General features: G+C 47.6%; 1 protein-coding gene across 1 annotated transcript in view; it reads right to left on the minus strand.

Annotated features, from left to right (window-relative positions):
• LOC115096480 (caM kinase-like vesicle-associated protein) overlaps positions 1-25,487 on the minus strand; it is a 189,331-nt gene that overhangs the window by 3,056 nt on the left and 160,788 nt on the right. Inside the window, exons 9-10 of the mRNA XM_029611149.1 lie at positions 21,849-21,927; positions 20,203-20,290 (exon numbers count right to left, since the gene is read on the minus strand). Coding sequence (XP_029467009.1) covers positions 20,203-20,290; positions 21,849-21,927 — 167 coding nt within the window. The remainder of the gene's footprint in view (positions 1-20,202; positions 20,291-21,848; positions 21,928-25,487) is intronic.

Genomic DNA, 25,487 nt, shown 5'->3' on the forward strand with positions numbered 1-25,487 from the left:
TAAGGGGTAATGCTAGCACGTCGAAAACGCCCGTCCAATGGCGGGTTAACAGTGCGCTTCGTCGGAGTGCACTGTACTCTATCGGCCTGATTGTAATTTACTATCTTCCAACCAGCTTTCAACATACGCTGAGCAGCCCCCTCAAGTTTCCTATCCAGCTATCATCAAAGAGCCATCATTCACTTCTTTTCCCCTCAATCATTCCCATTTGACTGTTATCAGCCATCACATAAGGCCTCTCTAGCTTCCTCCTTGCCTGTTTGTCTTTTATTTAGATAGTTAGTTAGTTTAGTTAGTTATTTACATCATTAGTTAGTAGGTTATGCTATCATTCCAAGTGACGATCACAATGGTTTACAAACGTAACATTCATCTTTGGGTCATTACATAAATTGGTGTAACACAACTGTTGAAGAATGGTATATAAAAACATATAGAAACATAGAAATGACGGCAGAAGAAGACCAAATGGTCCATCCAGTCTGCCCAGCAAGGTTTTACACTTTTTTTTTTCATACTTTTCTGTTTCTCTTGTCCTTTTTAAATTATTTTTTTCATTCTATTTCCCTTCCACCCCCACCATCATACTTAGCAGTGCTGGAGTTGCATCTAAGTGAAATATCCAGCTAATTGGTTTGGGGTAGTAACCACCATAATAAGCAAGCTTCTCCCACGCTTGTTTACCCAGCCTGTGCAATTCAGTCCTTGTTGGTTGTTTGAATATAAATCCTCTTTTCTTCATTCCCCTGCCATTGAAGCAGTGAGCTGCGCTGGATATGTATTCTAAGTGAAGTATCAGGCTTGATTTGGGGTAGTAACCGCCGTAACAAGCAAGCTACGCCCATGCTTATTTGTTTTACCCAGACTATGTAATTCAGTCCTTGTGGTAGATGTCGGAATATAAAACATCTTTTCTTCATTCCCCCTGCCGTTGAAGCAGAGAGCTATGCTGGATATGCATTGAAAGTGAAGTATCAGGTATTTTTGGTTTTGGGGTAGTAACTGCCATAATAAGCAAGCTTTTATGTGGATGCAAATCCTTTTTTCCACAATTCCTCTTGCCGTTGAAGCATAGAGCAATGTTGGAGTCGCATTAACCGTGTGTATGTTTATTGAATAAGGATATTCATCTCCAGGTAGTAGTTGTCATTCACGCAAGCCACCCCCATGCCTCTTCTCTTCATTCACATCCTCTAGACTTTATTTATCCCACGCCCCTTTGAAATCCTTCACAGTTTTGGTCTTCACCACTTCCTCCGGAAGGGCGTTCCAGGCATCCACCACCCTCTCCATGAAGAATTACTTCCTGACATTGGTTCTGAGTCTTCCTTCCTGGAGTTTCAAATCGTGACCCCTGGTTCTGCTGATTTTTTTGCAATGGAAAAAGTTTGTCATTGTCTTTGGATCATTAAAACCTTCCAAGTATCTGAAAGTCTGTATCATATCACCCCTACTCCTCCTTTCCTCCTACTCCTCCTTTCCTCCTACTCCTCCTTTCCTCCTACTCCTCCTTTCCTCCAGGGTGTACATATTTAGATTCTTCAATCTCTCCTTATAAGTCATTTGATGAAGACCATCCACCTTCTTGGTCGCCCTTCCCTGGACTGCCTTCATCCTGTCTCTCTCCCTGAGTAAACAAAACTAAACTATCATTCAACCTTATCTCCTAACTGCTCAGATCTTCTTTCTTCTCTTCCCCTATTCCCACAGCAGCCCTGAAATCCCCCTTATAACAGTCTCTGGGATGTCATGTAACCCCTTCCCACAGTAATCAGCAAAGGAAGATGTAATAGAGACATTTAAATAATAGAAAGGTATTAATAATCTTTAAAAGCAAACCTTTTTTTTTTTTTTCAATGGAAAAGAAGTTGTAGAACTAGGAATACAAAATTCCAAAGGGGTAGATTCAGGAACATTGTCAGGAAATATTTTTTCATAGAAAGGGTGGGCGATGCCTGGAACGCCTTCCTGGAGGGAGGTGGTGGAGGCAAAAATGGTAAGAGAATTAAAAAAAAAAAAAAGGGATAAATAGAGGATCCCTCAAGACAAGAGGACAGCAGTGAAGCACTGGGGTAAGCTGCTTGGAGCAGTGGTTACATCCTACACAGTTGTGGAATGATTGCATTAGGCCCCCAAAAAAGCATGGGGGGGGGGGGGGGAGTAAATCTGTAGGGAGAGGCAGTTACAACCACAAACAACCACGGTACAACAGAATTAGGCTTTCAAGAAGTGGAGGAGTAGCCTAGTGGTTAGAGCAGCAAGCTATAAACCAAGAGACCAGGGTTCACAGCCCACTGTTGCTCCTTGTGACCTTGGGCAAGTTGCTTTACCCTCCATTGCCTCAGGTACAAACTTAGATTGGGAGGCCTCTGGGGATAGGGAAATACCTACAGTACCTGAATGTAATCTACTTTGAAGCACTGAGAAAAGTGGAATAAAAAAGAAGACAGTGTAACATCATGGTTAGACTTCAGTGAGCATCGGGAGGCTGGCTCTTTCACTTTCTTAACTATGCCTTGCTAATCTTCTTAGCTTAGGGTTTATTACAAAATTTGGTAATAATGTATAGGACAGGGCTTGGGTATTGGTTTTGTAAGAAGCAAAGTTGAAAATGGTAAAGCCTATAATGGTGTACTAGCAGAGGTGATGGAGGCCATCACTGTGGCAGATTTTGGCCATGCTTGGGACAGATGTGGAGATCAGTGATGGGAAAAGGCATGGGTTAGAGAGGATTTGGTGTTGGGTTACATATGAGAATTTATACACGCATCTATGTTAGCGCACGTGGACCCTTGGCCCGAGGTGGACTTGGTGCTACCTGTGGGGCGAACCCCGCATGTCCCCACCATTGGGAGGCGAGGCTGGACGGGAAGCAGAGGCAAGCGGATGCTTAACCAGTGCCAGCCCTCGTTCCCCGCAGGTTGAGCAGGTTGAGCCCTTGAGTGCCAGGGCCGGCTGGACTTAGGTGACCTTCTGCGTGGCTGGTCCTAAGGGTGGCCAAAGGAGGTAGGGCAGACAGCTGAAGGCAAGGTGAGTTCCGGTCCGAGGTCAGGGCAGGCGGCTGAAGGCAAGGTCGGTTCCGGTCCAAGATCAGGGTAGACAAGAAGGACTTCTGGAAGACGAATCCACACAGGAGGCCGGAAGCAAGCAGTCAGGAACTTGTTGCCAAGTTGTTAGGGTGATCAGGAGGACTTCCTTAAGAAGGCCGGGGGTCGTGACAACATCTAGGGGTCAGGCCTGGTTTTCCCGCCACGGCCCCTTTAAGAAGCGGAGTGTCAGCGCACACGTGCGCTAAGAGGAGTCCAGGAGCATCGAAGCTGACAGTGTCTCGGCCTCCATGTGGCCACGGGAAGGCCTGAGCTGGCGGAGAGTCACGGCAGCAGCTTGCCGCTGCAGCACAGACCCCGGGGAGATGATGGTAGTCGGGTCGCGGGTAAGGGGAGGCACCCTCGGCCTGTTAGTGCCGCCAGCACTAACAATCTAGCCAAAAGAGATGAATTTCGATTGGGCAGACCAGATAATAACATAGTAAATGATAGCAGATTAAGACGAAATGGGCCATTCAATCTGCCCAGCAAGTTACTTACGGTAGTAACTGCCACTCCGTGCAAGTTATCCCCAAGCCTTCTTTCAAAGATAGTAAACTGCTGCTCCATGCAGGTTATTCCTAAACTTTTCTGTTAAGGGTAGTAGCTGCTATCCATGTAGGTTAACCCTCTAAGGGATTCTTCGATCCCTTACTACCATGATTATCCTTGTTTAACTCTAGAGGTGAACGTTGGACAATTTTTTAGTTCATCCCTAAGTTTTCCTCACCCAAGGTGCTGGGCTCGGTCATCTCTGCCCTATAAAACCTGGCTGAGCAGGTGCAGAGGTGAGCTCTGTTTTGCGTTTGGGAATGAGAGGAGGAGATTTTCGGAGAAGACCTTTTCTAGGCTCCCCTGGCCTAGCTAATAGGGTAAAGGGATTTTGCTATTTAGTAGGAGACTGTGCCTGGGAAGAGCAGAAGTAACGTGAAAACATTTTGCTTTTGGACCTGTTTCCATTCAGGAGGGAAGCCCCCCTTCCCCCTCCCCACCCCCGCCTGAGGGGATCAGGATAGGGTGCTGCTCTGCTCTACTACCAGATGAAGTGGGGATTGCACCTGCCCTACAGAAGAGAAGAGAAGGGATTTGAGAAGAATCAATTTGTTTTTGGACTTTAAAACTTGAAGTCCCCAGGATTATTGATTTCCATTATACTTGGCCTTTGTGCCAGGAACTCACTTTTTGATCACCCAGGAATGTGAGTACTACTACAGGTGTCCCTAACCAATGGGCCGATACAGTAAGGGGCGGTAGAAAGAGATGCGTTAGTGCCCGGCGCACCCGCATTTGCCACACGCACAGTTCGGATCACCTACCGCTCGATACTGTATTTAAATGGCATGCAAATGCAAGCCGCGTCCAACCCGCGTCCAATGCTTATCCATGAAGCGCCTATACAGTATCCTGGGTGCGCTGGTACCTGTCATTTCAAATGACGTTTGAAATGACAGGTACCAGGAAGTGGATGGCTCTCCTACAGTCCCAAACCAACCCAATCCAAGCCCCAGCAGAGAGAGACAAAATTTAGCCGCCCAGTCCCAAACCAACCCAATCCACAGAAAATAAAAATGCTTCTCGCACTTAGCCGCCCAGTCCCAAACCAAACCAACCCAATCCAAGCCCCAGCAGAGAGAGACAAAATTTCACAGTCCCAAACTTTCCCCCAGCCCCTGCTCACCTGCCCTGGCCGCGGCCACGCAAGCCCCCAGCAGCAGCAGTAGAAGGGCGTTGAGAGAGAGCAGCGAGAGAGAGAGGCTTCAGCAGCCCCGCCGGCGAAGATGACGCTCAAGGCAGCGAAGGCGAATTCGCACACGCCGTGACTAGCTGGACGTTGGAGGTCACGGCGTGTGCGCATGCGCCTTTGCTGCCTTGAGCGCCCATATTGGACCTACAGGCGTGCACGTATTCATCTTCGCCGGCGGGGCTGCTGAAGCCGCTCTCTCTTGATGCCCTTCTACTGCTGCTGCTGGGGGCTTGCGTGGCCGCGGCCAAGGCAGGTGAGCAGGGGCTGGGGGAAAGTTTGGGACTGTGAAATTTCGTCTCTCTCTGCTTGGGCTTGGATTGGATTGGGTTGGTTTGGTTTGGGACTGGGCGGCTAAGTGCGAGAAGCATTTTTTTTTCTGTGGATTGGGTTGGTTTGGGACTGGGCGGCTAAGTGCGAGAAGAATTTTTTTTCTGTGGATTGGGTTGGTTTGGGACTGGGCAGCTTTTGGTGGTAGAATCAGATAATTACATTCTTGTGAATACAGACAGTGCAATGGAATGTATGGGATCATGCTGAGCCTTAAATACCAAGGTTAAAGCTTTAAATTGAATATGCTGAGCAACCAGTGAACCACACTAATGCAAGGGTCAGGGTAGGCGGTAAATTAGTAGGTTAAAGACGCGGCAAGATAGCAGGTTAAAAAGGCGATAGTCGGGGCGCACTTTACTTACTGTATGGGAGGGAATAGCTAATCGGATCGTTTACATACATATACATGTCGCGGGCAGAAAGGGATACGCGTCGAGTTAAAGAAGCGGTAAGGATCGGTAAAAACAGATAGTGAATCGTGGGTTAGACTTATGCGGCGAAATTGTGAGTACACAGCGGGTTAGAAACGGGGTAACTGCGGCCGCGCTTTACTGTATCGGCCTGCAAAATGGATAATGGCTCAGAGAACAACAAGTTGAGAACAGGCACTGTTGATTTTTTTGGTTTTGTGTAAAGATTCATGAACTTTGTTTTATGGAATTGGACTTTTTCCAGTTTACTTTTGTTGCAGTAAAAATTAATTTTGAGCACCATTCAAGTTGTCCGGCCTGTTCCAAGACACAGAGCTATAAGCTCTGTGTCTTGGAACAGAGCTATAAGCTGGATCTGCAGACCATGAGTACCAACTATGAGAGTGTGACAAAACTGAGAGTGGAGTCCCATCCCTATGAACCTAGGGCCCCCAAAGGTATCCTCCCTCTGATGGAAAGGTCTCTGGAACCCCGATGGCCTATGGAGAACTGCTTTGAGCGGGAGAGAAGCAGAGGTCTGGATATAGAAATGGCCCCATGGACTATTGTGTGCCCCTGCATTCCAAGAGATACCCAAAAGAGAGTTACACCTCTGACAGAAATGTTACACCTAAAGTTAACATAAGTTACCCGATTTCTTCATTTACATCCTCTAGCCTCTAGGGATCTGCAGAGATTATCCCATGACCTTTTGAATTCCATTACTGTTCTTGTCTTCATCACCTCTTCCAGAAGGGCATTCCAGGCATCCACCACCACTCTCCATGAAGAAACATTTCCTGATGTTGGTTCTGAGTTGTCCTCCCTGGAGTTTCATATTGTGACCCCTAGTTCTAGTTTCCTTTTCCAACCAAAAAGGTATCATATCATATTTAGATCCTTCAGTCTCTTCTCGTAGGTTAGTCTTCCTATACAGACCCCCACCATTTTGGTCTCCTTTTTCTGGACTGCTTCCATACTATCTCTATCCTTTTTGAGACATAGCCTCCAGAACTGAACATAGTACTCCAAGTGAGGCTTCACCAAAGACCAGTACAAAGGCATTATCACCTCCTTTTTCCTGTTGGTTATTCCTCTCTCTAAGCAGTCCAGCATCCTCTAACTTTAGCCATCACCTTGTCACATTGCTTCCATGCCTTCAGATCACCAGACCCTATCACCCCAAGGTCATTCTCCCAGTCTATGCACATTAGTCTTTCACCTCCATTCGCATAGGACGTTTTTGAATTACCTAGATGCATGACTCTGCGCTTTTTGGCATTGAATCTCAGCTGCCAAACCTTCAACCACTCTTCAAGCTTTCTTAAATCACTTTTCATTTTCTCTACTCCTTCAGGTGTATCCATTCTGTTGACAATCTTAGTATCACCTGCATAAAGACAAACTTTACCTTCTAGGCTTTCTGCAAATTCACTCACGAAGATATTGAATGGAACTGATCCCAAAACTGATCCTTGAGGCACTCCATGTAACACTGTTCTCTCTTTAGAGCAGGATCCATTTACCACCACACCTTGTTTCCTGTTAGTCAACCAATTTGTAATCTATTCTACCACTTTGGTGTCCACTCCCAGGCTTCACATTTTATTCATGAGCCTCCTATGCAGGACTGTATCAAAAGCTCTGCTGAAATTCTGGTAAATCACATTGCGCGTTCTTCCTAGTTCCAAATTCTCTGGTCAATCAATTTAAAAAATCAGATTCATTTGACAGGATCTTCCACTGATGAAACCATGTTGCTTTGAGTCCAGCAACCCATCAGATTGCAGATAGTTCACTATCCTTTCCTTTACCAGAGTCTCCATTAATTTTCCTGTCGCCTAGATGAAGCTAACCAGCCTCCTCTCTGCTATCACCTTTGTGAAGTGGGACCACAATTGTGCTTCTCCAATCTTGCAGCACCACTCCTGTTTCCAGAGATCTATTGAACAGGTCTTTTAGTGGCCCTGCCAGCACGTCTCTGAGCTCCCTTAGGGGCGGATTTTAAATGCCCTGCGCGCGTAAATCCGGCAGATTTACGCGCGCAGGGCCCTCGCACGCCGGCGCGCCTATTTTGCATAGGCTGCCGGCACGCGCAGAGCCCCGGGAGGCGCGTAAGTCCCAGGGTTTTTAAAAAGGGGCGGGAGGGGGCGTGTCGGGGGCATGGCCGAATGATGCGGCGTTTCGGGGGCGTGACGCGGCATTTTGGGGGCGGCGACGCGGGCGTGGTTTCGGCCCGGGGGTGTTCCAGGGGCGTGGCCGCGGCCTCCGGACCAGCCCCCGGGACCGGAACACAGAGCGGGGCAGCCGGCCGACGCACGTAGATTTACGTCTGCTTTTTGCAGGCGTAAATCGTGGAATAAAGGTAAGGGGGGTTTAGATAGGGCCGGGGGGGTGGGTTAGGTAGGGGAAAAGAGGGGAAGGTGGGGGGAGGGCGAAGGAAAGTTCCCTCCGAGGCCGCTCCGAAATCGGAGCGGCCTCGGAGGGAACAGGCAGCGCGCACTGGGCTCGGCGCGCGCAGGTTGCACAAATGTGCACCCCCTTGCGCGCGCCGACCCCGGTTTTTAAAAGATACGCGCGGCTACGCGTATCTTATAAAATCCAGCGTACTTTTGTTTGCGCCTGGTGTGCAAACAAAAGTACGTGATCGCGCAATTTTTTAAAATCTACCCTTTAGTATCCATGGCCTTGTCCATTTTCAGTTTTTCTAGCTCTTCCCATACATTCTCTTCTGTAAATGGGGTTGCATCTATCCCACTCCCATCTGTGCTCTTGTCAACCAGCAACAGTCCTCCTCCAGGGTCTTCTTTAGTGAACACCAAACTGAAGTATTTGTTTAATATTTCTGCGAGTTCTTCATCTTTCTCCACATACTGCTCCTTGTCACCTTCCTCCTTTCTCTGATATATCTGAAATATTACTGTCATCTTGCTTTTATCTGTTTGGCAATCCTTTCTTCTGCTTGGCCTTTTGCTTTTCTGATTTCTTTCCTCACCTCCTTCAGCTTTACCAGATATGCTTCCCTGTGTTCCTCTTTTAGGGATTTTTTTTTTCTACCTCTTGAACGCTGTTTTTTTTTTCCTTTCATTTTTTCAGCCACCTCCTTTGAGAAACAGATTGGTTTGTTTTTCCTCTTACATAAATATGACCTGGTTCTCAAAAGGTGCCTGCCTGCCCCCCGAGTTTATAACTAAACCAGGACTAAGAACTTGGGCAGGAAGCCAAACTGGCCCGTTTCGATTAGTGCTTCAGGCTTGTTTTACTGAACCTGGGGTATTTAGCTTCTAACTACCCCTGGCACCAAGAAAAAGAAAATCAAGGAGTTGGGGATAAAATTGAGTGCTTCTGCAGCACTGAGTCTGACACTTGTCCTGGGTGTAAGAAAAAAAATGGAGCTGAAGCGGTTTCTTTTATATCTTACAGCTACTGTCTGCAGAACCCCCCACCGAAGGGTTAACAGGTCCAAGAGACGAGTTGTGGGGACAGCTGCATGGAAAACAGGGAGCCAAGGAGCCAATGGAAGCTGAACCTCTGAACCAAAGAAGGATGAGAAAACAGACGTGCATTGCTGGAGCTTTGAGAGCAGAGAGAGGACCGGGTACACTGTGAGAGACAGGAGAGAGCAGACAAGCCATTCCAGAAATCCAGAGACCTGCGGGGAGCTGCCTGATGCTACTCACACACCTCATGTTGGAGGATTATCTGAAGGCTGCACCCTGCCCTCCCCGGTGGGGAAAAAAAACACTAAGTGAACTGAGTTTCTGGAGGGGAGTATTAGTTAGAGAAGGTAATCTTTACTCTGCCCACACCTGTTTGAGTGGAGTGTCAGCTCTTTTGAGAGAGAAAAGAAACCCACCAGCTCTGCCAGGCTTCACCAGAAATTCTGACTCTACTGCATTACCAAGAGTCAGGTTTGTACTGCCCCAGGGATCTGCACTCAAGTGCTGTGGGCAAATTGGGAATTGTACCCAGAGAGATTTAAAAGCAGAGACTAGTGGGCTGGGTGAGGATTGTGCATCAAAGACAAGAAACATAAAACCCCAACTTGCCACTAAGCAACTCCAGCAGGGGCCTCACTGAGGATTATGTGCACATTTAGAGATATCAGACAATGTTCGGGTACCCAGTATTGCTGTACTTATGCTATATCCACTGTTAAAACTGTTCAACCAAGTCATCAGTTTGTTGCTAAAAGTGAATGAGACTACTGCATAATTTACTGTTTTGCAGAGTATATGTCAGAGAGTTGGGCTTTTCCCTATCTCCTGTTATTGTTATTTGTGAATTTCAATTCCTACTGTCTTACTTTGATTTACTTATCAGTAAAATTTACCAAACACTTGATCTGGGTATTTAGATCTGCTGATCTGAGGGGGAATATTAGTGCTCAGAAAATCTGTGTGGGGAGACCTGGGTGTGCAAAAATGTATACGATTATTTCTTCTATGCTAACTGCTCCTCCCTTGGCACAAGTTAACAGAAACTACCTCAGAGGGGGGTTGCACAGAAGTAGTGGCCCGTTTATGTGAAAGTCAATGCCTGTACCATGCCCAGAAAATTTGAGTATTATTTTAGTAGCACCCATTGTAAAAAAAAAAAAAAATAGTATCAATGGCCTTATAAATTCTTGAAGATTGGTGCAGAGGTGAGAAAGTGGACCCTGAAAGGCCATTCCTGGTGCCAGACATCCCCTTGGACTCAGGAGATTGCCACTGGTCTGGAGAGTGTAAAATTGATAGGGTGAACATATGACCCTATTCAGGAGAGACTGATGACCTGTTCTGTATGCCATGGCTGCCACCACACTGACACAGGCAAAATGTTGCCTAAGGCGATAATACCTGTAGAGGAGGCCACTCCATGGGAAATCCTAGTGCAAGAAGGGGATTGGTGATAGTAGCACAACACCAGGTGGCAGCACGTTCATGGAAGAATTTACTGATTTCTTAGCACAGAAGCCAAGGCCAATTACAGACATAAAAGAAATGTTTGCACCAGCAGAAACTGTTTCTCAGGACACTGCATCTCTCCTACTGGCTATTGGCAGCCAGGAAGCCCCAAGGTGAAAACAGTTTTTACAAGTGATTGAAGACTTTTTCAGGAAAGCTTTCTGTGCCTGGAGGAGAGATGACTATGAAAATGAGATCGAGCAGGTCACCTGGATGGTCCCCGAGTGGGGTTGTTCTGCAGTGAAGAATAGACCATGCTTGGGTGAGTGTTGTGAGGTCCTGTTTTAGAGATTTATGGGGCGGTGAAAGCTGAGAACCCAGAGCTAAGGCTGAAGAGTGCCTGGATGACCTAGAGAGTACCTTTGGCACTATTGAAAGCGGATCAGATTTGTGTTTTTGGTTCAGACAGACCAGTTAGAAAGATAGGGAAAAGGCTGTCTGACTATTTGAGGCATTTGGCATTCTTATACGGACAGTAGTCTGAAAAGGGGGACTTTCCTGAGCTGGATTTGCATTGCTGGCACCCATAAGCAGCTGCTTACCTAAAGCGGCATTGTCTTGATTCTTGATGGTGGCGGCAGCAGCAATCTAAAAGAAATTCTGCACCGGGCCGCACACTCCTCCCATACTGTCTTCCTATTACTATGCAAACCCATACAGGAGAAAGGACCTTGAGCATACAGCCGCTGGCTGCAGGCCCTGTGCTGAATTTCTTTTAGCTTGCTGCTGTTGCCACCGTGCAGGATCGGGACAGTGCCGCTTTATGTAAGCAGCTAGGAGGCAGGCCCTGATAAAAGCATAGCAGCAACAGCAATGCTCTGGCACCTATCAAAATTTGTTGCCTATGCCTAAATCTAGACCGGGGTCTTGCAACCTCAGAGAAAGACTTGGCCCTCCTGGAGCAATTGGTGAGAGGTGCACCACAGTCTGACCGGCTGATGGTGGATTTGTGGTTTCCTGAAAGAAAGGTCTATGCCCCTGGATCCTACAATTGGTAAAAAGATTTGGGATAAAGAGGAGCAAGAGACAGCCAGCAAAAGCCTTGGGGGAAAATCATTTATCCCAGGAGTTTCCTGCTGGAACCTCTGCCAAAGTTGCTGAAGTGTCCTGCCTGGCCGAATCCATTAACAAGCTGCAAGAGGAGGCAGCTTCATTGAGAGCACACTACACTGCTGCCTCTCCCCTGTCTCAACAGGCTGGGTTGGGAGCTGCTCCTAAGACAGTTCCTGATCAGGTGGATGATTGACCCCACGTGCTTACTGAATTGCGTCAGGAGATCCCTGCCTTGAAGATGGCACTGAGGTCTGACCCGGGGGCCACAATTTTCTGGTCAGCCACCCTAGACCTTGAGAGGCCCTGAAAGAACTTCGGTGAATCATGCAGCTGGCCATTCCCCTGAGCTAGAGTCACCTCAGGCAGAGTTCTGCTACCGGTGTGGCAAGGTTGGTCACACGGCTAGATGCTGTAGGAATTCAGAAGATCTGTGGCTGGTGGTGCAGAAATTTACTCATCCCTTGCAGCCCTGGGAAACTTCGGAGGGGCTCGGAGAAGGAGCAACTAGGATCCCGTAATGCAACCATTTCCAATGTACACCCTATGGTTTCCATCTCAACAGCTCCTAACTTTACAAAGGGACTGATTGGGCCCAAGCCCCCGGTAACTGTGAAGATAGATGGCACCCCTGTAAAAGCTTTATTGGACAATGGGTGCACAGATCAACATCATCTTCGACCATTGGTATGAGACCCATACATCCAGTAAAAGGGTTGGCCATATGGGGACTGAGTGATTCAAGCTATGTTATTGTGGATGTAGAGTTCCTTGAAAATGTAACTGGAACTGAGGAAAATATTCTGGTGATGACGAGTGTGCCCTGAATCTAAGGGGGCAGGATAACATGCCCCTCATCATTGGAACCGCTGCCAGCCTATTTGGCAGTTAGCCCAAAAGTGCAAGGAGCTGGCAGGACCCTACTACGCTCATGTTCTCTACATTCATTCTTTGTATCGGGAGGCCTACAGAAAGGTGGAGCAGTGTCGAACAAAGATCTGGGAATAGAAAGGTATGTTTTCTCTGAGTCTTTGGAGTTGCTTCCTGAGATTGTGACAACAGTTACCTGACAAGTAAAGCTTAGCACCCTGATGGGACAACAGCACTAGACCCCTCCAGATTTCAGTCTACCCAGGGAATTGTTGATCCAACGAGGAATTTTACCAGCCTCTACAGTGAAGCACAAGTGGTTGCTGGTCTGGTTCCAGAATGCATTCAAGGAGGAGATCATATTAGAAGCAAATTCTGAGGTAACTTAAGTGTACAGTGAGTTGCCATGGGACCATCCCTGCCCGTGCCTGATAATACCAAGATTGACCTCACTTTGTTTAATTTTGGTAATTACCCTGTGGCACTCCAGCAGTCAGTAGCATGGTTACAGCCAGAGGAATGCACACAGAAACTCTGGCTTTGCTTAAAGCATTCTTTATTTATAGTGATCTTAAAGACATCCAAGAGGCAGAAGAGAAGAGACTCCTTGAACTCAGGCAGTCTCTAAGCTTTAAGTACAAGCAGTTTACCAACCTTAGAGATAAGTCCTCAGTCAGTACACTGGGACTCCATCAGCTCCCCAGGGCCCATCTAACCTCTCTAGGCCCTCAGGTTTTATGCTCAGGGGTTGGACTCCTCCCTCCTCCCAGGATACCTTGGGGAGTCCAAACTTAAGGAGGACCGGGCGGAATATCTGAGCCCGGTCCTTTAAGGTAGATTGAGGGAGACGCCTATACAATCCTTCACACCCAATCTCATAGGAGTGGAAGGACCAATTGATTCACCAGCTGTCCCAATCATCCAAAGTAGTCTCAACCCATGAGTGGGTTGGCAAAAGGGGTAGGGCACCCTATTCCCTTTCATGATTCGTGTCCCTTTGGTGAAAGGTCACATCGCCTACCATTTGGGGACATTGAAGACGTCAGGAAACATTTGCAGAAGTTACTAAATACAGGTATCAGCAAAGAATCCAGAAGCCCCCCTATGCCTCTGATCATGATGGCAAGGAAAATGAACAGGGCCATCAGGATGTGTATTGATTACCAGATATTGAACAAACATATCATCCCTGACCAGTATACATTGCTACTGATAGATGACGTATTTAATTCTCTGACAGGGAATAAGAAGTTCTCAGTATTGGACTGAAGAACTGGGTACTACCAGATATCCATAAAAGAGGGCGACAAGGAGAAAACTACATTCATTTGCCCTCTGGGGTTCTAGTAGTTTGAGCGAATGCCCCAAGGCATTATAGGAGCTCCTAATACATTCCAGCAGCCAATGGAAAGAACTGTTGGTGATATGAACCTCATGGAGGAATCAGTGTATCCGGATGACCTCGTTGTGTTTGGAAGAACCCTGTAGAAGCACAAGACCCGGCTTATGAAGATGTTAGATTGTCTTGAAGCCCAAAGGCTTAAGGCCCGAATTTTAAAACGTGCGCGCGTGCAAAAACCAGGGGGTTACATACGTGGCCGGGCCTTGTGTGCACTGCAGGCATTTTAGTACGGGCTCGACCATGCGCATAGCCCCCAATACGCGCAGAAGTGCAGGGCCTGCTAAAAGGGACGGGACGGAGGGCGCGTTCTGGGCGAGGGTGGGGCGGGGGCCGGCCGGGACAGCGGCCATTAAGGCCCTGTCCCGGGGAAGTGCGCGCCGGCAGCCGGCCAGCGCGTGGAAGTTACTTCTGCTCCGGAGGAGCAGTAAGTACCAAACCAAAAAAAATAGGGGATAGGTAGGGTTAGTTTAGGGGTCGGGGAGAAGAGGGGAAAAGGGAGGCAGGGTAGGTAGGGGTATAGGAAAGTTCCCGCAAAGGCCCGATTGCGTTGCTGCGCATGTTTTATAAAGTTCCCCCCCCCCACCGCACGCGAGTTGCAGGACACCCGCGCACGTGCATGCGGACGTCATATTTTATAACATGCGTGCGCCAACCAATGCTGGGGGAAGCTGTGAAGCAAAAGAAAAAAGGGCCATTAGACGCATTCTGAAAGTTTCCTATGACACCTGCTAATGTCCCTATGCAAACTGTTTCTTGGATTCCCGTTTCTGATAGTAAGAGAACATTGGGGTTGACGTAACCTGATTGGTTACCTGTTATATGTAATTACTGTTTTGACTGTAGTTAGGAATGAGTGTGTATTAGGCAGATATGCTCTAACCAAGTGCCTTCCTTTACAGAGACTGATGGCATGCCCATCTTAAGTATGGGGGGGAGGAATTTATACCTCACCAGGATTAGGAATTTGGACAGGATGCCAAACTGAACTTGTTCAATTAGTGCTTCTGCAGCACTGAGTCTGACACCTGTCCTGGCTGGAAGAAAAAAAATGGAGCGGAAGCAGTTTCTTTTATATCTTACAGCTACTGTCTATAGCAGTGGTCCCCAACCCTGTCCCGGGGGCCCACCAGCCAGTCGGGTTTTCAGGATATCCACAATGAATATGCATGAGAGAAAATGTGCATGTTATGGAGGCAGGGCGTGCACATTTTCTCTCAGGCATATTCACTGTGGATATCCTGAAAACCCGACTGGCTGGTGGGCCCCCACGACAGGGTTGTGGATCACTGGTCTTCAGAGTGCACTACCAAAGGGTTAACAGGTTTGTGGGGAAAGCTGCATGGAAAACAGGGAATCAGCTGATCCCAAGAACTAACTGGAGCTGGAGAACCTCTGAACCAATGAAAGATGAGAAAAAAAGAAGCATGTGTGTTTGGAACGCTGAATCTCCTGGGCTGTTCAGAGCAGAGAGAGGACCGGGTACTCTGTGAGAGACAGGAAAGAGCAGCTTGCTGCCTTTGTAGGAGCTGAAGGAGATGCTCACAAGCCGTTCCAGAAATCCAGAGACCTGCGGGGAGCTGCCTGATGCTACTCACACCTCAGACTGGAGGATTATCTGAAGACTGCACCCTGCCCCTGTGGGAAAACAAAAACTAAGTGAATTGAGTTTCTGCAGGGGAGTGCTAGTGAGAAGGTGGTCTCTGCCCTGCCCACACCTGTTTGAGGAGAGTGTCAGCTATTTTGACAGAGAAAAGAAATCCACCAGCTCTGCCAGGCTTCACCAGAAATTCTGACTCTACTGAATAACAAGAGTCGGGTTTGTACTGCCCCAGGATCTGCACTCAAGTGCTGTGGGCAAATTGGGAATTGTACCTAGAGAGATTTAAAGTCAGAGACTTAGTGGGCTGGGTGAGGATTGTGCATCAAATACAAGAAAAATAAAACCCCAACTTGCCACTAAGCAACTCCATCAGATGTCCTATCAATGATTAGGTGCATGTAACCCAGACCACTTCTTGGGTTACTAATAGGTCCTTTAACAGTCTGGTGCAGTTAGAGAAATAATTAGGGGCGTATGCATTCATGGACAGCCCTCCCACTGGCGGAGCTGTAATGGATGCCCCTATGGAAAGGCTTTTATAGCAGAGCTCTGCAATAGGCTCTGAGGGCAGTATTATTTGGAAGTCAGAGAGAGAGAGAAACCCTCCAAGACAAGCCAAAGGACTCCGCTGCTGAACTGTCCTCACACGAGGTTCAGAAAGGCTGCTCTGGGACTATTTTGGGATTTTGAACATTTATTTAGAGGAGCCCTGCTGGAGGCCTTGGCCTTTCTGATACCAGAGACTGGGGAACCCTGAGCTGAAGACGCCCAGTGGTTATGGAAGATCTGCCAAACAAAGGTGGTGACCCGCTGCAAAGGATTTCCTGATTACCTAAGTTGGGGAAAGAAGATCTGTTTTTCCAACATCTGGGAGGAAATGTTTTTCTGCCACTTTCCTGCCCATCAAGGGGACTGGTAAACCCTGCAAACCAACAAGGATTCCTACCTCCTGGGATCCCACCAGAAGATTAATCTACTAACCTTGAGAAAAAGATCCACATTAAAGGGAGGACACCCAACTGGCGTCTACCAAAGCTCTGAGGAATAAAGACATTGAATTCCGTGCCAGGATAGGATTTTATGCCATCGGGAGGGGTTTTCCATCCAGTCAAGGGGCCCATGCCCAGAGGGACCACTGCACAATCTAATCCAGAAGTGTAGATGGATTCCTGACTTAATAAAGACTAATGCACAGATAGAGGAGAAAGGAGCTGTAATCTGAAAAAGTGCAGCAGAGACTGTGGTGTGTGATTTGCCATTTGTATCAGTAAAGATTTATTTTGGACACTGCCTGCATGGTCCGAGTGCGGTTTGTTTGGCACACAGCGCACAGCTCACAGTACAATGAGGGAAAATCAGGTAAACCCTCCAGCCACCCCGTACTGGGATCGGAGAGGACTCCTTTGCACCCCTAGTCCAAAGGACCTACACCTTGGTATGGGAAGAGAAGAAAAAGCTAGCCAGGGTCCCTGCCTCAAAGAACTTATAAATAACTTTATGTCCCCCTCTGTACCCAACCCGTACACTAAGGAAGGGTTACATGCACATTTAGAGATGTCAGACAATGTTCAGGTACCCAGTATTGCTGTACTTATGCTGTATTTACTGTTAAAACTGTTCGACCAAGTAATCCGTTTGTTGCTACAAGTGAATGATACTACTGCATAATTTACTGTTTTTCAGAGTGTATTTCAGAGAGTTGGGCTTTTCTCTGTCTCCTGTTATTGCTGCTTGTGTGTTTCTGTTACGCGTCCTGGCCGTGGTAGGCCCCCGCCCGGGCCTGCTCACCCCAGGAATCCAGCTGCCAGCTCTGGTTCACCTTTGCTCGCGGCGGTGGGCAGCCGCCTCCATCCCCGAGCGCCTGCAGCCACCTCTGCCGCATCTGACTCCTGCGCGGTTCCTCCCTGCGCCCAGCGGGCCTCCCCGCACGGGCAGCGGAGTGATGCCGCTGCCCTGCTTCCTCCGGGTCCTGGCTTAGGCGCACGCAACTCATGCACTCTTAAAGGGGCTGTGGTGTGAAAGTAGCTCGCGACCCCAGAGGATGACACCACTGGGCTTCTGTATATAAAGCAGGGCCCAGCCACTTGTTCCCTGCCTTGGCAACAGGTCTCCACAATTGCTTGTGTGCTTGTTGCTCGTTCCTGGTTCCTGTTCCTGTCATCGTTCCTGTCTTCTGTTCCTGTCGTTGTTCCTGGTTCCTGTTCCTGCTTGTTCCTTCGTCTGCTACTTGTACCCTTAGACTGATTCTCTGGTATTGACCCCTGCTTCGTCTGGGCTACGCTTGATCTGATCTCCTGGCTTTGTCCTCAGCTCTACTTCCGGGACTGTGCCTTCCTGCTGCCTGTCCCGACTCCAGCTTGCCTTGGACTCTCCTTTGGTATCCCACGAACCTGGCCTCTCAGGCTTCGGCCTATCTTTACCTGGACGCCCCCTGCCCTCCTCTGTTCCCATTGGCATCTGGGTCTCTGGAACCCTGCCTCGTCCGGACCATCCTCGGCCCTCCAACACCTCTGCTGGTTCCTGGCGTACCCTTGTCTACACCAACTGGGAGTCTTCACACAGATGCCCGCCTAGGTCCAGCTGGCCCTGGCCCCCAAGGGCTCAACCTAAGGGGAACGTGGGTTGGTATTGGCAAAGCTCCAGTCGGCCTCCGTCTCCTAGTCTGCTCTGCCTCCCAACGGTGGGGACCCGTAAGGCTTGCCCTGCGGGTAGCGTCAACCCCACCTCAGTCCAAGGTCCACCATCAGCACAACAGTTTCACTTTATCAGTGTTTCTTCCTAGTCTTATTTTTATTTACTTACAAATAAAATTTTGCAAACTCTTGATCTGGGTGTCTTTGTATTTAGACTGCTGAACTGAGGGGGAATATTACCGCTCAGAAAATCTGTGTGGAGAGACCCAGGAGCTTTTGGGACACCGTCTTACTTCCCTTCAGACAAGTGAACCTGCAAGAATGTATAAGATTATTTCTTCTATGCTAACCGCCCCTCCCTTGATACATGGAAGCCTAAACTACACCCAGAGGGGGATATAACGATTTGTTGCCTTTGTAGTACTCCTTTTAATTTGGCCCACTGTTATTTCATTTTACCCATCTTCTCCCAGACTTCTAGCGACTCCTCCAGGTATGTCCCCATTTTACCAAAATCTGTATTTTTGAAATCCAAAACTTGGATTTCCATCCTGGCTGCTATATCGAACCATATGGTCTGATGATCACTGGTGCTCAGTTGAGCACCTACCTGGACATTATCCCCATTTGTGAGCACTAGGTTGAGTATCATTCCCATCCACCCTCATGGGTTCCCATCAGCATTTATTTGAGCAGAGACCCTTAAGGGCATCCACTGTTTCTCTACTTCTGGCAGATTCTGCAGTAGGGATGCTTCAATCCACAATCTGCAGATTAAAATCTGCAATGAGCAATACTTCTTCCTTCTTTCCCACCTTTTGGAGGTCTTCAGCCAGATCTCTGTCCAGTTCTTCTGTTTGAGTTGGAGGCCTGGAGACCACTCCAGTGTAGATGGAAGCACCATCCTCGTTTTTAGGACAGCCCCACAGCATTTCCCTTGGATCCTGTTTTTTGACAAAGAGCTACTTCTTTTCTGTCCTTCCTTAACAAGTTATAGCCCATGATGTCCGTATCCCAATCATGAGACTCACTGAACCATGACTGGGATACAGTTCAATCAAAGCAACAATGTCTAAGTCCGCCTCCACCATTAGAGCCAGCAGATCTGGAATTTTATTGTCCAGACTACGAGCATTTTCAGCCTCTCTCGCTTCCTAGTCACTTTTTCTGTTCTTTTGGTTAAGTGTGGAATATTGAGCTCATAGATTTTATTTTCTCCTCCTTCTTCCTGTATTGCTTGGGGGTAACATTCTAATTTCATTGGCCACTTTTGCCACCCCTGTCCTCTGGTTTAAATGCCTGATAACGTATGACCTGAATTTCTTGTTTAAGATCCTCTTTCCTGCCACAGACAAATGCAGAAGGCAAAGATAAAGCAAGACAGGTAGGGATTATTTATTCACACAATTATCTTGATAAAAGAGCCCAACTCTGGCCTAGTATTGCACAAGGCTGCTTCAGGGGCTACAAAATAAGGTAAGGTAAGGTAAGTATAAATAAAGAAAGAAATGATAAAAACACAAGGATTAGTATAAATAATAAAACATATAATCCACAGGACATGTATAAGGAATTCTAAGTAAAAGAAAATAAATACATTTAAATATGCAAATGTTCACTGAAAATTCTAAATAATAAAAATAATTCTAAATAAATAAAAATAGTTAATGCATATAAGTACATAGATATCAATATAAAGTACATGGGAGCCAATATAAAATGTACAGAAAATAAAAACAAAACCAAAAAACAGAGAAAAAAGCAATTCTTGTGTTTTTATCATTTCTTTATTTATTTATACTTACCTTAATGTTTGATTATTTTGTAGCACCTGAAGCAGCCTTGTGCGAAACTCGGCCAGAGTTGGGCTCTTTTATCAAGATAATTGTGTGAATAAATAATCCCTACCGAAGGCAACTGGTCTGTCTTGCTTTATCTTTGCCTTCTGGCTTTGACAGACCACCTTCTGGTTTGTTTTGACAGACAAATGCAGGCCATCCTTACCATTTTTATATTTATCTGCTATTATTTATTATGTTATTAAGTAGTGCTTAATTCTGCCATGACAGACTCCACTTAGCTCCTCCCCCAAATCCCACCCTTCTTCTCCCACATCAATGCTGCCTACCCGCCACTTGGCTTTTGCGAAGTTCTTCTCGATGCGGGCGCAAACTCCGTCTTTGAGGTTCTTCTCAGATGCTGCATTGCCACAGATCCTGGAGGGAGAGGGGAAGAGAGATGTAACATCAGCAAGCTGTGCAAAAGGCAGCAAGGAGGCAGGAGTGGCAGGGTGCTATCCCAATGCAGCCCCCTCCTTTCACTGGGCAGTACGTCACCCTGTCGCTTGCTTTCTGCAGCACCATAGGAAAACAAAAGTCTTAACGTAATAAAATAAATTTCTGGGCACACAATATACACCCACAATATGTACGCTCAGGGCCGTGTATATTGTCCCAGTAAATTAGCTGCTGTGGGATAAAATGGAAGCTCATAAACTGAGCAACAGTTTTGGTAACCTGCACACACAGGGAACTTAATATTAATTTATTCACTGCTTCACTTATTTCTGATTGGTCCATTCACTGTCACATGTCAGTGAAAGGACCAATCCCCTTTCAGAAGGCTTTCCTGAAAGGGGATCGGTTTTATTCACTGTCACATGTCAGTTAAAGGACCAATCCCCTTTCAGAAGGCTGTTCTGAAAGGGGATTGGTCCTTTTCACTGACAATTGTCAGTGAAAAGGATTAATCGGGAACAGCCCTACCGGGTGGGGAGGGAACTCTGGCCAGGCTGCTGTTGATGCACAGCCACTTCTCCTGGGTGCCCAAGGCAGAGTGCTAGGGACGCACAAATTATCCATTGCGAGTCTCTTTCAGCGCGGCAGCTCATCTGCGATGATACTAAGTAGGAGGAACCACAGAAAAGCAGTTTTTTGTTTTTAAGTTGAGCCCTTGACGCACGGGAAGACTTTATGCCTGTTTTGGGCAGGCGTAAAATTTGACAGGTTAAAAAGCACGCTTCGGGCGCACAGGGATTTTTTGCATCGCGGGGTAATAGCTAATAGCCTCATCTACATGGAATTTACATGTGATGAGTGCTATTAGCAAGGCGCGAGTTTGGAAGCGCATTTTGGACTCGCTGATCCCCTTATCGCATCGGGGATTGTGGACGCTAGTCCAAAACACATGCCCAAGAGCTCGTTAACCTGTGTGCTAGGCTCAGTGCACGATATTGCATTGGCCTACTAATGCTTCCAGCTGCATCCCCAACATCCTCTCTCCTCTGACAACTCTCAGAACCCTGCTGACTCTTACCAAGGTAGAGGCAGCACTATAGGTTCCTCTCATATAAGATACAGAGGTTTCAATGCCAGTACTGGCTTTAGCACGGTGGTGTGGAAGCAGAGCAATTGCTCGAAGGCCCCAGCACTTTAAAGACATCCCTTGGCAAAACTGAGTGATGTCACCGAGGCAGAACCTTAGCAGACCTGGCACTGACTGGGCCTACTCCTTAGTTTCTGCCCTGTGTGTCTTAACACCGGCCCGGCAGCGTCAAGGTGCAGATGCTATCCCATGGCCAGACTTGACCAGTGATTAGATTGTGCAATTATCCCTGCAACCAGACACTGTACAACTGGTTTCAAACCAGAATTTCTGGTCCAAAACCGTGCAATTGGCTACTTTACTGGGGAACTGATCTTCCCTCCTTCCTGTGTGGGATTCTACTTTTTCCCCGTGTCACCCCTTTCCTCTCGGTGGTCCTCTCTCTCTCACCATATGTGTCCCAGCGCCTCCTGGGCCGTGATCCTCTGGTCCTGTTCCACTTCCATGAGCCGAGAAACTAGTTCCTTTGCTGTATCAAAGAAAAACAAAGTCCGGTTAGAGCAGAATCCAGCACCTGTAGCCTTTCACCCCTCCACATTTATATAGGCCAGGATTTACACATAGACAACATAGGCACTGGCCTCTGGTGCCAAATTTTGAAGGTGCTTATCTGATCCCCATAGCTGGGAATGGCTGTTTACTGCTCCAGGCCTTCTCCTCCAAGCAGCCTCCTGGGAGCAGGAGGAAAGGGGCTGGAAAAGGGCACAGAGCAATTGTTTTCTGCTCTGCAGTGTTTGCTCCAGCTTCATCCCTTCCCCTACTGTTCCCATGGGGGAGGGAGGCTGGAGCAGATTCTTTAGGCAGCGTGGGAGGAGGAAAAGGAGGGGAGAGGGTTTAAAAAGGAGCAGAACAATTACTTTCTGTTTTGCTGTGTCAACTCCAGGTTTAGCCCTCCCCTCCTGTGTCAGCCTGCAGGGAGAAACAGGCGAGCAGGGGCAGCAGGAGCAGACACGGCTCAGTCTGTGTAGTTGTCTGTGATCCCAGGAGTTGGGACTCAGCTGAAAGCAGAGAGAGAGCAGGAAGAGCACAAGTCGTGGAGCTAGGAGTGATTTACTGGGGAGAGGGTAGAAAGGAGAGTGTTGGGTTCAGGGAGGGAGAATGGGAATACTGCTATGGCGGGGGTGGCCAACCTTTTCCAGACCAAGAGCCGAGAAACCAGAATGTACAGTACAAGAGACAAGGAGGAACGGGCGTGGGTCTTTCTCCCTCTTTCAATGCTCCCACTAGTCTTTCCCTCTCTCTCTCTTCCCCCACCCTGTCCCCAACAGCCTCTCTCTCAGTCCTATCTGTCCTTCCAGCAGTCTCTTAATCCCAATCTGTCCTCACCAGTCCTCTCTCAATCTCCCCACCCTTTTCACACCTTTGATATTAATTTGGACGTTGCGAAATATAAAGAATCTTATTAAAATAAAGTCCCCTCTGGACAGCAGGACAGAGAAGAACCCTGTACCTGTTAGAAATCTGTTAGAAATCTGCTAGGGAGTAGCAATCTGTTAGGGTTCTCCGTGAGGAGTAGCAATCTGTTATATCTATTAAGAAAGCTGGGCGTTAGATGGGAGGAGCAATCTGAATGAATGGCTCCGAAGAAGGAGGAGTCAGCTATCTTGTAGCGTCTCAGATTCTGTTATATTCCGCTATGCTGGTAGTTAGCAATCTGTTATGAATCTGAGATAATAATGGTGAATCCCTGGGCCGGTGGCAGATGACCACGCCCCCAGGAGGATATCCCGAGAGGGACCACCAGCTAGGCTTGAGTATGGAGACAGACACACATTAGTTCTTTTATTAAACAGGTTTTGGAAACCACCAGAGGTGGCAGTAGTGAGCTGATATGCCCATCAGGTACTGGAACAGCAATCCAGGATAGCTGAGCTGTTGAGAAACTGTAGAAATGAGTAGGCAGTGTAGACAAGGTTCATGAACAGAACTAGATGACAAAACTCACACAAGGTCACAAGGAAGCTCAGGAGCTGGAAAGATTTAGGCCCTCGAGGAGCGAGTACCTGGTTCCAGGGAAAGCTCTGAGAGAGCGATGGTAACTCACAATTGTTTGTAGCGGCGGTAGCTTCCAGGCAGTAGAGAATCTTCAGAGTCCAGGAACATGGGCCCTCGAGGAGCGAGTACCGGTTCCTATCTGTAATCTGAAAGTAAAGAAAAGAGCAAGGCCCCCGAGGAGCGGGTACCTCTGGTAAGTCCGAGGAGGCAGAGTAGCTTGGGAGTAAAGCTGAAGCAATCCCCTTGCTAATTCAGTTAGATAGTGAATTAGAGACCTTTAAATATTGGAAGAGGATGACGTCATCTCAGGGGGACGCCCCTGAGGTTCACGCCCTTGCTGGTACTTCAATCAGAGCGCGCACGCGCCCTAGGTCATCAGGCAACATGGCAGAACTGCAACATCGAGCCGGTCCGGGGATGCCGGAGGGAGACGGCATGGAGACGCCGCGGCAGCCAGCCGTCCATCAGACCCGGAGGGAGTCACCACAGAGGTAAAGAGGGCGGAGTGAGGGTGTCAAGCAGCGATGGACGCAACAGTACCTCACACAGCAGGTAGGTTCAAGCGTGGACAGGATGGGGAGGCTGGGGCAGGGAGCTAATTGGTTCTTCTCTACCTTTCTCTGCTATGGTCTCTGCTTCAGCCCATCCTCATCTGTCCACTGCAGTGCTGCCCAGTTGCCATTGGGAGAAAAGGGCAAGAGCCTCATTGTGCACATGAAAGAGCCACATGAGGTTCCTGAGCCTGTTACGTGTGCCGTCTGCAGCAGACCCGCGGCACGGCCCCCTCACCTCTCTGCAGTAACTCCAGTGCCTGGTTCCTTGTCCCTGGCGGCGGTAGGCCACCAGTTCCGCCCTCTGGCCACCCCTGGTGCTTCCGGTTCAGCTGCAGACTCTGGTGCTCCCAGTCTGGCTACCACTTCCACTGCTCCACGTCGGGCATCTCCGTGTGGCCCGCGGAGAGACATGACCTTATTTAGAATGGCATTGTGATTATACTGATATGATCCAATCTTGTTCTGGCTATCGCTATTTACTTATGTGTGTCTGTCCATACACTCAATGGCTGGAAGCCATACCCTGTAAAGCAGAAACAGGTACTTGTATGGCAAAAGCATTGCTGACCCACATTATACCCAGATTTGGGGTACCAGTGAAAATTGTGACAGATAATGGATCACATTTCAGAAATGAATTAATGCATGCATTAACATCAGATCTGAACATCAAATGCCGTCATGTATCTGTATATAAACCTACGTCCAATGGTTTGACAGAGAGAATGAACGGGATTCTTAAAACAAAATTAAGGCAACTGATGTTGGCTTATGAGCAAACTTGGCTCACTGCCTTACCAGCTGCACTGATGGCACTTAGAATGAGCCCAGTGAGATCTATAGGACTCACTCCTTTTGAGCTGTGTATGGGCAGAGCTATGAATTTACCCCAACAAGTTGAGTATCAGAAACATGCTAAGGTACCAGATAACCTGTTTGTTTTTCTTAAAAATTTGCAGGTCGCAAGTCAACAAATACATGCTGCCAGAGCTAAGCAATCCAAAGTGCTAGAACCTTCGAGGGTGTATGCAGTAGGAGATCTAGTCTATCGCCGTAACTTTACCCACAGAACTTGGAAAGATCCGGTGTACACTGGACCATACAGAATAACAACGTTAACACCTACAACTGCTCGCTTAGATGCTGACACTACCTTCACACTACCTTCACACATTTAGCTGACTTGAGGCCGTGTCCAAGCACAGATGCTACTTGCTGAGACTTTACTTTTTTGTATCTGCTTTTGCAGCCTCACGGGCTTGAACTGACTTTATTTTATTTTGTAGGATTCTTAGGAGTATCTAAGGACCTTTTTGAACAATTGAAGTATTATTTAGTAGATGCATGTTTTCTTTCTTTATTATATTTTAACTAGACAAGTTATTGAGTTTGCTAATCAGTATTTGTGTTTTCTTTATTGGTAATAGTTTTTAGAAATCATGTATCTATTTGTCTTTTCTTTACTCTTCTTTCTTCCTTT

The sequence above is a fragment of the Rhinatrema bivittatum genome, chromosome 1, assembly GCF_901001135.1.
Source record: "Rhinatrema bivittatum chromosome 1, aRhiBiv1.1, whole genome shotgun sequence".
Lineage (NCBI taxonomy): Eukaryota > Metazoa > Chordata > Amphibia > Gymnophiona > Rhinatrematidae > Rhinatrema > Rhinatrema bivittatum.